The sequence below is a fragment of the Stegodyphus dumicola genome, chromosome 10 (assembly GCF_044657685.1).
Source record: "Stegodyphus dumicola isolate Sdum_Otavi_A_Nest chromosome 10, ASM4465768v1".
Classification (NCBI taxonomy): Eukaryota; Metazoa; Arthropoda; class Arachnida; order Araneae; family Eresidae; genus Stegodyphus; species Stegodyphus dumicola.
This window is the reverse complement of record NC_140777.1, coordinates 122,793,082-122,806,301: the sequence shown is the minus strand read 5'-3', so window position 1 is coordinate 122,806,301 and position 13,220 is coordinate 122,793,082. Positions and strand designations below refer to the sequence as shown.

Here is a 13,220-nt window from a genome sequence, read left to right as displayed (position 1 = left end):
GGGCTTGAACTCAGGAATACTAAGAAATAAAACTTTACTAAACTAAAGATATATCGAAGCTATCAAGATTCTAACAAAATTGGCCCCTTAACGCGAACTAAAGGGCAAAAATATCAAGGGCCTAAAGTACGGCCGAGTGTAATAATAGCTTAAGAGAGAGTAGCTTAAAAGGCGAAAGCGCGCTTCTCAGAATCTCTGGCTCTCTAACGAAGTCAGTAGAACTTCAACTTTAAATACTTGTTCTTCCTTCATGTGCCTTTAACTTAAATTGTAAGCTAAAATTAAGAAGTCACAGGAAAGTGGCTAAAACTAAACATTAACTGTTATTAACTTAAGATAAACCTTACAGGTTGAAAGGTTTTTCAGCATTATATCACATTCTCCGTGTCCAGTAGCCAAATGAGCTTCATGAAGTACGTGAAATAATTCAGTCCGTGACGAAATACTATATAGTACTATATAGTACTGATGCCTTCTTTAACAGGATAAATAAATGAGTTTAGGTAAACGAGTTGATAGTTACTCCCTGGACTCCTTGTTAGTAGTCATTTTGGATTTTTGTACTTCATTTATTAACTTCAGGCAAGCACTTTTAGTTAAGAAAAAACTGGTAGCATTAACTCGAATTTTTAACAGTTAATCGTCGAATTGTTGTTTCATGTCTAGAGACCATGACTCCTTCTCCAACACTACAGCTTGCTCCTCCATTTTCATGTAGCACAGTAAAAACCTTTTTTTTTTTTTCTTTTTTTTTGAAAAACATTTAAGTAAAATTGCGTATTTTGACACTCCCGAACAAATCGCAAAGTGCAACTGACAATCTCTGAGCCTGAGGCGCGCGTTCAAAGTTGACCGCGTGATTTTCGAAACGACCTCGGAGATGTATTTCATACTTTGCCGGTTTCTCATTTGGCATTCTACAGAATGCCTAGGAAATGTGTGATATATATGAATCGTTTCATATATGGCCGGCTAGTTTTAGGCATTCTATAGAAAACAAGATTCCAGACTTCGCCGCTAACATACACAAAATGAAGAAAATGTATAATAATTCATTAAATCAGACTGAGTCATAAATAATAATAAACAGAGAGTATTTTTAATGATTTTATTTATTCATGAACACCAAAAGTTGGTATAGAAGTAAAGCATGATATCACAGTTTAGAAATGTAATAAAAATATCGCCATAAACGTAAAATAAAGAATTACACATTTATATTTAACACACAACGAATACTCCATATGACTTTATTACTCTTACATATCATTAGAGTATATGGTATGACAGTGATTTTAGACTCGCCCGTACAAACACTAATATCTAAAATTATCTTTACACATGAACATAAAACTTAATTTCTCAAGAATTGAATAAAATTGGAAACAAAATTATTTGGAATGGCATGAAGAATCCTAGCACATAAATTTAACCTTAAAAATTAAATTTGAATGCACATGATGGGAAATTATACTAAAATCAAAAATAAAAATAATTGAAATAATATGCAATACAGAACTCTAAGAGAAAAACTATATCTCAAATAAATGTGGAATTCTGGATACTAATAGAAAATTTTGAGAACAAACTTTCCATTCTTTCATCCCTATAGAAAAGCAACTAAGATCTGAAGTCAAGAAGAATTGAGGATAAGAATTTTGCCGTATAGTATTTCTTCTTTAGTATGTCCCAACAGTTATAAATGAGATTCAGAACAGGAGATTCAATGTGCCAGTTTATCTGCTCCTTTTGTCCAATTGTCTTCTTTTTGAAAACATCCATCATCTAGAATTCTCCACGATGAGCAAGCAGGATTATTGTACCCAAAAAGGAAGTGAGATTCACAAGTAAGCATAAAATACTTAACAGAGAATTATACGCTTTCATCATTTCCAGGCAAACCCATATCTTTTGTCGAATACTTGCTCGGGATTACGTCCATTGACCTTTAGCTTTACTAATGCAATCAGATTAAAATTTCCATAATGGTCCTCCTTCTTAATATTGATGGAATACATTGTGTTGCTTTCTCAGCTGTAAGCGTGTTTAAAATAAATGGTAAACAGAAATGTGAACATCGAAGAGAAGAGCATATGAATGCCCGTAATACCCAAAATAGAACACGTGAATGTTTATGGTCCCCTTTTGACATGTATGATTACAATAAAAGGTTATGATTATGTTAAAAGGCAATTTAATGGTATAAACAGTATGGATATGAACATTGCTTTATATACATTTTACGGAAAATGAGCAGCTTTGAAAATATTGCCTTACGTTGCTTGTTTCCTCTGTCCTCAGTCTCTAAATCTTTATGATTGACTTTTATTCTCCTAACTTACTGAGCTGTTACAGGTTTTGCGAAAAAAATGTAAAATAGCTTAGATGCAATTGTCTTCGAGAAATGTTGTTTTGAATAAAAATGCTACTTGCAAATCCAAATTTTGAAACCGGTTTTGTGCAGCGTCCAGAGAGTTCTTTTTTTGTTTATTAATGAACTATCTGTTAAGACAACACTTATCCTTAATATAGTTACATCAGATAATTTAATGGCAGCCTAAGACAGTTGTCAAACCTGCTGCATAATGAACTCATACAACTATGTCTTGAACACAAAGTGAATGAAAAGAGATAAGTTACCAGAATAGGCATAAAAGAAGGAAGCAATAAATTAAATGGCGAAAACAATGAGATACGTCATGATGGTAACAATCGAACTAATATTTCGAAACCAGTATGTAGATTTCCAAGAACAGGAAACACATATTTCCTGTTGTTTTGTGCAATTAAATGCAGTAATTAAAATAATTCAATGAGTAGAAAGTTTATTCGACGATATAGAAGTGCAGGAGATAGTTTCAATTTCTGTGAAGAAATTCCCATTTAATACTTACTTAGTTGTAGTTATTTAATACAAATTTTATTGTTTATGCATACTGCAAAGGCCAGTTAAGCTAATTTGCTGAGGGTATATGTATTTCAATATGAAAAGGTAGATAGCACCTAGTGCATAAATTAAATTTACCGAGTGTATAAATTAAATCATTTTAATGATTGTATTGATGAAAAGTACATGTTGTTGAATATCGTAATCTCCACTTCATACGTTGCATGTTTTGACACTAAGGGTAGTTATTAAGAAAGTTACAAATTAAGGAGATATTCTCATGCAAATTCAGTAAACATAAATAATTCCAACATGTATACCGTTGATTGAACCGAAAGCATCAGCATTATCTGTCAAACAACATTAGAATATTGTTTTAAGCTCTTCTACGTTCTACATAAAGCGAATTTTTAAACTTTATAATCAATGTTGTCAAATTCATAAACAGGAACGTTATCATTTTCAATATTTTTAAAAATTTTTAAAGAAATGATTTCCTTTGTATCATCCTTTTCCGCAATTTCAATAGCAAGTTTTTGAATTCGTTGCTGTATGATCAGATAAAGCAATCCACATAGCGAATGCACAAAGTCGATGAAAGCCACAGCGGAAAATCCAAGCCATAATCCTAGATAGCCTCCAACGTAGCTGAAGAGTTCTATAGGCTAAAGGGAAAGAAGACAGGTTATTACTAAAAATGACTTTCTTTTAAATTAAATTTTAGATTAACTAATTCTTCTCATTTCACTAAACAAAATGGCTTTGAGATAATAAAATCTGTATCTTCAAATCTTTGGGTGAGACTTATACCACAGTGTAAATTAATTAGCTCCATTTATAGATTTTCTGGTGCGTTATTTACATTCGTTTTTAGTGGCAATGAAAATCATTTAAACTCGGACTTCAAATAATCAAAATCTTTGCAACACCGTATATTTGCAACAAACACATAATTGAAATGTCTTCACAAGCTGCATAAAATTGCTTCAGGGACCGCCAGTCTGAAATCACTGCCGTCTGACTTATGTTATATAAGCTTTTGTTTATAAGACTTATGTTATACAATCTTATATCGTTCAAGCGCGTTTTTTGGAATTCAAAGATTAACAATGTGAACAAGTGTGTAATGATGTATAAAGCCAGAAAGATAAATTATGAATGTTATAATTCAAAATTCATAAAAATGATTATTTTATAGCAAAATGATTGACGATTTAAAATTTACAGGATTGATTATTTTATGGCAAAGCACGTGACACTCGTAAGGATCGTTAGTTATCTGTAAAGCTCTAAATTATGGGGTTTTGAACTTATTTCAGAATCCTGATTTAGCAAAATTTGGTGGAATATTTGAAAACTTCTGTACATGGGCTTTTTTTTTTTTTTTTTTTTTAAACATTTTCTGTGTTACCTTTATTTATTAGACATTTAGACATCATGTTCTTCGCACTTAAACCATAAAATTCAGTTCAAGAGCAATATTGCAAAATAATTTTAAAATGAGCATATCTTTAGAATTTCAGATACACAGTCTCGTGCGCTGGATATAAAAATGCTTTTTTCTGTACAACGTTGCCATTGCTCGCTTTGAAATACTTGAGTTGGTTAATCAAAAATTCGTTAAAGTTTTACAAAATATGAAATCGATAAAAAAAACAAATTCCAAATTTCAAATTTGGGCTTCCAGATGCCCATATTTGCAGGAGGATTACGTTATTCAAAATTTGATGGCTCTAGGTACCGTTGTTTCATCACAATGCGAGAAACATACATAAACTTATGCAGATTCTTCATTATTTAATTTCTTTAAATATAATACAAGGGAATAATATTTGGTGGCAACAATTTGGAATGTGAAACAACGCAAAATGCCAAAACGAAATTAATAGTCCTTCTGGGCAAATTGCCTCTTTGTACTATGAAGACTGCGTAATTACTATTACAGGAATAAGATGACTTGGTGAGAGGAAAGTAACAACGGATTGGCGGCGGTTGTCTGCATCATTTAACACGAAGACTTTGCTACGTAGTTAGAACGATGGATGCATAATCCAAAGCAGCAGAAGATACGAGCGAACAGAAGAGGTGTGGTGTATTTAATTATGGCAAAGCACACTAGGGCTATCTGCCTAAGGGGAGGGATGCCTTTCGTGGAGGACTTTCTAAGGGAAACTGGCTCGTATACACGTTACACATGGGGAAAACCACGAAAACGTCCATGCAGCCAGCCCGTTCGCGGGATTCGAACCTCGGACCGAACTACCAGTGTTCAGCGTCTTTACCGCTCGGCCGCTGGTGGGCCCCGAACAGAAGAGAGAGTGCAACGTAAGTAAGCTTTTATACGAATTCCATTTTAGATCACATGACAGTTTAATGTATAGGTGCTGGGTTCAGATTTCATCGGTAAGTGCGCAGTGCATATTAAATGACAGACCTTTTCGTTTAATTAGAAAATTTTTAGAAAGAAATCAAGAGTTAAAGGGCTATTAATTTGAAAGCTAGATTTTATATTTTACATAAATAGAAAGAATTTATTCAATTAATCGGAAATTGAGTATTATATTTCTACATGAAAGTTGACAACTCAATCTGCATTATAACAGAAATACTTTCATCAACAAAAATTTGAAAGACTTTTTAATGGACATTTACTTTATGAAAAACATTTGAACATTTACTTCGTGAAAAAACTGAACATTTAACTGGTGGAACTTTTTTCATCAACAGACTTTACAAAAAAAATTTCATTGGTCATTCAAAGGATATTGGACATTTTAATAATTTGAGGACTTTAAAAATTATATTTGTATTAATTTATTGTTTAGTTTCTTTAGAAATTACATTACTTGTAAATTATATGTTAAGTATTCCGTAATCTGTATATATGAGAGAGGTCATGAAAAGGCATAGGAAAACCTGCCGGCAAAGTCCCTGATGCTTCCTCATGTCTATCCTCATATAATAAATTTTCTCTTGCTTCGTTAATTCCCTAATGATTTTCTGCCACCCTGCTGTCTTTACCTTTCTTTTCAAGGGGGATATGTAAGATATAAGAAAATACGATAGTTGCTTTAAGAATAATTCTCAACCTCAAAATTAGCGATTCCAGATTTGGTGCTCTTCCCCTAAATTCATCTGTTCTCCCAAATTCGAGATTCTTCCATGATTATATAAACACCTTATATTAACCAATCATAGCTTATAGATTAACCAACTTTCTGATGTATTTAGTATAAATACCGCTCGTCAAATAAACTACGTCATTCCATTCCTTTTCCTAAGTGCTACTCTGTCATCCTCGCGCTGCTTTGCTTCTCAACTGCCTACCTCATTTCTTTGAGGGGGAGGACAATGCACGAAAAAAAAAAAAAAGTGACAGTTCTATATCTCCCTCTCTACTAGGCCGATTGACGAAATTAAATTTGCCATTTTCATGTCTTGAAAGCGCTACTTAGGATGTGTATGAGATTTATGTGTTGCTTTGTTCTAATATAAGTATTTTGACACAAACGGGAGATATAGAACTGTCCCCCCCTTTTTTTTCGCAGTGTAGATAGAAATTTTTCATATTTCATTATGATTGAAACATAGAAATGTATCGGATTTCATTATCCTAGGATAAATATCTACTGAGATGATTTTATATGCGTAAAAATAAAATTTGGGAGTTCGTCTACTTCATTTTCGTGACGGCGTCATTTGCCTGTCTTCCCAGCCTGCCACTATGCCATCGCAACTATGCTTCAAAAACATCATATATATATATGAGTGTTTTAGCAAATCGCTTACAAACTTTCAGGAGAGATAGAGCACACCTAAACAATGGAAAAACACATAGCAATGCATGATCAAAAACGCTTTCCAGGCGCGGTAGTAACGACACAAAACAGAAAAAAAGGAAGGTCACGAAGAGGGTGAGAATAATGCTTATTTTAACTTAGTGCAGTAGTAATCAAGAAATAAGAACAAAAACAGACGAGCGTCACCAAAAAAGGTGTTCGGAATTACGACTCGGAACGTGATGCAGGAACCGTGAGCTATGCCATCTTCTATGCGTGATATAGATCTTCCTTGCGTCGGAGACGTGAGGCCTGCATCACGGTCCGAGGTCTTGATTTGGAACACCTTCTTTAATGACGATCGTTGTCTGTTTTTGTTCCTATTTGTTGTTTTCTGCTGTACTGAACATAATAAAACATGTTTTGTCACATTGTTCATGCCCTTCCTTTTTTGTGTTTCCTGTCGTCACTACCGTGCCAAAAAAGCGCTTCCAACCATGTATTGCTACATGATTTTCCATCGTCAAGGTATACTCTGTCTATCCTTAAACTTTGTAACTGATTTGCTGTAACATCATACACATACACATATATGTACTATATATGTATGTGTGTGTGTAATAGAAACAGACTTAGAAGTAATGAACAAGAGGAATTTAGTTGGCGTAGAAATATTGATAATAATGGATAGGAAACTGGATGATAATGGATAGGAAATAATAATAATAATGGATAGGAAAGTGCAGCAGAGGCTAGATAAAATTTTGTAGCGATCACCGGACTCCATTTCCTAAAAGGCGCGCCTCGGATGAGGACAGAGGAGAAAAAGTGGTGTACGCGGTTCGAGGAGAGAAGTAGACAGGCGTCGGAGGTCACTGACACTCTTGACTTGATACTTGTGTGATTATGAGACAGGCTATCTACTGCAATAGCCGTACTTACCTGCTCACATTAATGAGCTCTGCTATGGGCATGGTGATGAGAAGTTATATGAAGTAGTTTACCAAACGAGATATCAGAAAGTTCAAACTTCTTGACTTCTGAGGTACGCTATTAAAAGCTCCTACGAGTATTTGTTTCAATTTAAGAAATGCTGCAATATTGCCCTGCGCGTTTAAGTAACTTGTGTAAAATAAATTCTAACCTGAATCTGGATAATTTGCATCTTACTTTATAAAGTTTTATCAAGCATTGTAATGTGTTCATAGTGTAAAACTCTAAAATCTTTTATAGTATTTCAGCAAACATGTTGCAGCTCCAAACAATTAGGCACATTATTTGTGCCTATTTCAAGAGGTTTACATTTTTGATAACTTTACAGTAAGAGGGCAGCAGCCAAAGAGTAGCGAGCAAGTGCGTTATGTTCACGGTGAAATTTTAATTCAGTCTGAGTTAGTTTTGGTTCTCAATACATATTGATTGGATAATTAATACTGCTGTAAAATAATTATTGGCTGTTTGAGTTTCAGTTCCATTTATATCATCAGAATTACGTAAGAATCATATAACATGGATTAGTTTCGAAATGACGCAGTCCAAATAGCGATTACTATTTTTAGAATACAGAAAGAAAATTAATTTACTTTGCTAATTTAAATTATTGTATAACTAATTTAATTATAATTTATATTTTACATATTTTTTATTTTTCTTACATATGCTTTAATACCTTCTTCTAAAAAGGCTTTTCTGTCGCCAACCCTTTTCCTCTTTGAAGGGGGATATGTAAGATAAAAAAATATGTAAATCAGCTTTATAATTTAATTTATTAATAACTTCTTAATCCCTCATTTTTAATTTGGGTACTTCGTTTCTCTGTTCTAAAAATAACATTTCTGGACTGCGGCATTTCTAAATTAATATAAACCTTCCGTAACTCTGATGGCGTAGTTTATTGGGAATCTAAACTCTGAGAACTAAAACTCTTCTAACTTTAACCAAAACCTTCCTCTTGGTGAGTTGTCGTGTTAGATAATTGCGTATTTTTAGCTTCACCCTATGTGGTGCTTGGACGCTGCTGGCTATCGCAATAGCATTAATGTAAATGTTCATGAAGGGGCAAGATTAGAGTGCCAAATGAATTGTAGTCACAAATTTGAATTTAAATAAAAATGGAATTTAATCCAGCTCGACTTCGACATGGTTCACCTCTTGAATATGGGGGGACACTCTAAGCATCAAGTATCTACGCCGAACAACACTGCTACGCTTCTACGTCTCAATGTACCTATATCAGTACTTCTAAAAATTTGTTTTCATCACATTTTCATTACATATATGTAGCGGTAGATCCTTCCACAACATTTACTTCTACTTCAACTTAGCAAAGCCTTGACGAAGTGCAGTGTAGCTTGCAGATCAACAGACGAGCATCGGAAGTACTGGAGATAAGACGCGTTCCAGACAAGTGGATATTCTGAGATGGAATGGAAGTGGACAGACGGTCCGCAAGTCTATCAGGATGTTTGTCCATAGTAGCTGAGAGGGCAGACGGGCCCTTGAATGTATTTCTTAGGACTGAGTATTAGCCATCGTTATATTATCCTGGTATAATTGTCGGACTTCTTTCACCATGAGATTACCAGTGGAACTATTAACTTTTACTTTTTATCTTTTATTTTCTTTATTTAATATTAGTAAAAATAAAGGAGTAATTATGCTTTAAATGTGCTCTCCCCATGTATTTGAAAGTAAATACTACATATATATGTCTATATTAATTATTTTTAAATTAATGTTATATACTCTAATTTAACTACGAATAACTGTGTTTATTGCCTTATTTAATGTATTATTTTAACTTTTTGCATGAGCAGTCCTGTTAATTATTTATTGTCATAGTTAATGTACCAAGCATATCTATGTAACTCAGTTATACCTTTATTGCATTTATCTACAGAACTCATTAACTGTTCAAGTTGTGAAAGCCCTTTAAGGGTATTTAAGTTGAATCTATCCATCTCTAACTCTGGACATGTGGAAACTGAAATTGTTCTCCCGGTCCAGATTGGACCCATCTACCATCCCTCAACCACTGATTCGTCTAGCACTCATCTTGCACAAAACACATCAAAATGTGTTTCGTGGACTATGACTCTTGAAAAGAAGTGAAACACATAATTTTACTTGCTCTTCCTTCACATATCGCCTGCAATCCGGGAGCTTTTGTAGCAAAGTTATTTCCGTCAATGGGACCACCTGGCTGATACGCTAACTGCCCCAGCGGATCGGCTGTCTCGCTTCCGTTAGAAGGAAAGAAAAGAAAGTTATTTATTGTTAGCTATCATTTTCAATATTAGCAGCGACATCAGTATTTTGGCGGAGTTTCATGCATTCGCCTATTCGTTCATTGGAGAATCGGCAGCTTATAAGTAAATTATAAGATTAGTTAAATAAATTAACAAATAATTCTAGAAACATAAAGCAGAAAATTGATGTTTCTTAGACGGTTAGTTTTAACTTAAATAAATAAGTTGGTATTCTTCATTCAGTCCTATGCGTAATATTAACGACTTAATTGTAGAGATGATTGGTTTATTTACTTTTTTCATTACAGCAGACTAGGGCTATCTGCCTAAGGGAAGGAATGTCTTCGTGGAGGGCGTTTTTGGAAAAGTGGCTCGTAGCCACATTACACATGGGTAAATCCTCGAAAACGCCCATGCATACAGCCCGTTTGCCTGAAGTCGAAACGAGGTCGAACTACCAGGTTTCAGCGATTTTACTTTCGTTCACCGGCCCAGAGTTCTAGAGAAGAAACTGCTTGGTATGTAGAAATTTTCCGCAGAAAATATTTTGAAATTGGTAAATTCTGCAAAGAGAAATACGGCTGATATATTAATAAATATGTATGACTTACTTCAAATCTCGGCTTATGTGAAATGAGTGTTAATGGAGGTTCTTGCAAATACACGGCCACGACAACAGAGCTGAAACAGAAATGTATATGGAATTAAAATCTGTTTTTTTTTTTAATATTTGAATAGTTGAGAGTTATTTAAATAAATTTAAATAATAAATTTTGAATGCTATTTAGTTGCTTGATTTTTGTGTTCCTTAGTTTTAATTAAACAGAAATAATTTACATTTACAAAAATAACTTACGTTTATACGACCAAACTTTTATTTCAAAATTTTAAATCTAAAACTGATTTCTCTGATTTCAAAACTAAATTTTTTATTTTAATGTACTATAATAGTCATAATGACAGAATTACTTTCAAATATACATATAAGACATATTTAACTAGTTAACTATTCAAATCATTATTTGAGTTTTATTTTAATTTGCTTAAGCAGTTATTTTATGTTCTGAATTTTTACTGTCAATTCTCTATTTCCGTTTTCCAGCCAGAATGCAAATTAGCTTGAGTGTATATATGTGAAAGTTTGAGATTGTTAAGTTAAAACATGTGTTCTGCCATATGAAGGCTACGTTATTAATTTGCTATACTAGATAAGACTTCTTGTCTTCGGCGTTGCTGCATGCCGATAGTTCATATTCACACAGGAGAATTGAGAGCCAACTTCCCGATTAAATTGTTCTGCGTATCCTTTGGATATTATCTACTTAAATTTAGTTCTACATTTGAATACCTACTTCGACTCTCTCGCCATAAGTGCTGGCGGACTGTGCAAGCACCAGGAATGCCTTCTTTTCATCTTAATAAGCTTAAAATAATTTTATTAGGGTCTTTTTCACCGTTCGAAAGTTTCTGTACTTACTCTCTTAGACCAATAGATAATTCGCTTTACGTTTCTCTAAGGTTTCGCCACATTTTACAATAGTAAAAGAAGTTAAACTTCATAACTTGGTTGAATATTTTCAAATATCGCATTTTGCCGCCGTATAAGACGCACTCCCGTTTTGATACACATCTTTGAAGGATAAAACTGGATTACTTATCATTGTAATGAATTTACAATATATTAACTATAAAGTAATACAAGTACAAAGTAATACTTTCAGTAAATACCCAGTCTATCTGGGAAAGTGCACCTTTTAATCTTTTTCGTCAAAACCCAGACACTCATCTCCAGAGCTAAATGAAGAGTCACTTGAATCCTCTTCTAAATCAGCATCTGAGTCTTCATACAACAAACTGTCCTCTGTACCATCCAGTGTATTACTAATGCCACACTTCTTAAATGATTTAACCACTGTCTCTGTTTTCACAGCATCCCATAAAGCTTTGACCGAGTAACAAACTTGAGAAATAAAGAAACTGAGTATCAACGTATAAGACGCACCCTGTTTTTCGGACCTATTTTAAGAAAAAAGTGCCTCTTATACGCCGGTAAATATAGGTAATTTTTTGTTTGAATTATAAATGTATCAGAAAATAGTTTTGCATCTGCAGGACAGTAACTCTACAATCCTGTTCAGAATCAAAAGTTTGTATCTAACGTGACCTACGACAAAAATTTCAGTTTACATGCTAACAATAAAACATTAATAGTGTTAGAAAATACTCATAATTCTAAGGTGAACATTTTACGGCATTCCCATTTGAAGTAAAGCTATTCATACAGTATCCAGATATCAATGTATTATAATTATCTTTCAAATTTCTTCAATGTATGCGTTTTCAATTTTCAAATTCATGCTCTTGCAGTTCCTTTCAGATCTTATGGTTTTAGTTATTTTTTTTAAATAATTTATTATAAAGTGTAAATAGCAATAAACGCCAACAAGTTTTTATTTTATTTGGAGCATTATAGTCAAAACTGATTTAGTTCGATTTGTCTAATTCTGTTTGAAACTGATCCAAAAATTACATGCGACATTAGGTCTGAGTAGATCACCAACTGAGAATTCATCATCATTGGGTTCGTCCCTTACTGGGAATTCATCACAAAATTGATTCGAAGCGTACTGGATTTTGAAATCCGATTTAATGAACATCTTTTAAAATCCAATAAACTTTGAATATTTTAATTAGATTGAAATAAGATTTGTAGCTCAAAATATAAAATATTATTATGCTTACTCTTTGCCAGCCGTGCTACCAGGAAACTGAAAAAATAAAAGAAATTAATGCTTTCATTAAAACAAATCAGTGCATTTTATTATTAGACATTTGGGCCTGATATTATCATACCTTGGTAAACAAAATTTAGCGAGCCCTTTTCACAGACACAGGAGTGATAATATTTATGTAAATCAAGGGCAAATCTGCATGATCAAATTTCCATGCTCTAATATAAAGGCAATAGTATTATCACTCCAGACGTGATAAGACATTATAATGTAATTTTAGTTTTAAGAAAGAATGCATTAAGTAATAGTATTCTATTCAATATTCTCAGTTTTTTTTTTCTTCTAAATTTCTATTATTACACGTCTTAATGTGATCACTCTGTAGCATCAAAGGAAGATTCTAAATGAATCTCTTTAGACTTAAAAATTATTTGAAAATGAATAATTTTTGCGTTATTTTTGCTTCCAGAAAAATTATAATATAACTCGATGCTAATTCATCATTCTCATTGTAACTTTTGAAGTATCTTGCTTAATAACTTTGTAAAATCGGTTATTCTACAGCTAGGTGGTG

General features: G+C 33.2%; 1 protein-coding gene across 2 annotated transcripts in view; it reads right to left on the bottom strand.

The window, feature by feature from the left end:
* Positions 1-1,094: 1,094 nt before the first annotated feature.
* LOC118189288 (uncharacterized) overlaps positions 1,095-13,220 on the bottom strand; it is a 140,545-nt gene continuing 128,419 nt past the window's right edge. For both annotated transcript variants that reach the window (XM_085825475.1, XM_085825476.1), the window contains exons 11-13: positions 12,657-12,682; positions 10,526-10,595; positions 1,095-3,552 (exon numbers count right to left, since the gene is read on the bottom strand). In XM_085825475.1, coding sequence (XP_085681601.1) covers positions 3,298-3,552; positions 10,526-10,595; positions 12,657-12,682 — 351 coding nt within the window. In that variant the 3' untranslated portion in view covers positions 1,095-3,297. The remainder of the gene's footprint in view (positions 3,553-10,525; positions 10,596-12,656; positions 12,683-13,220) is intronic.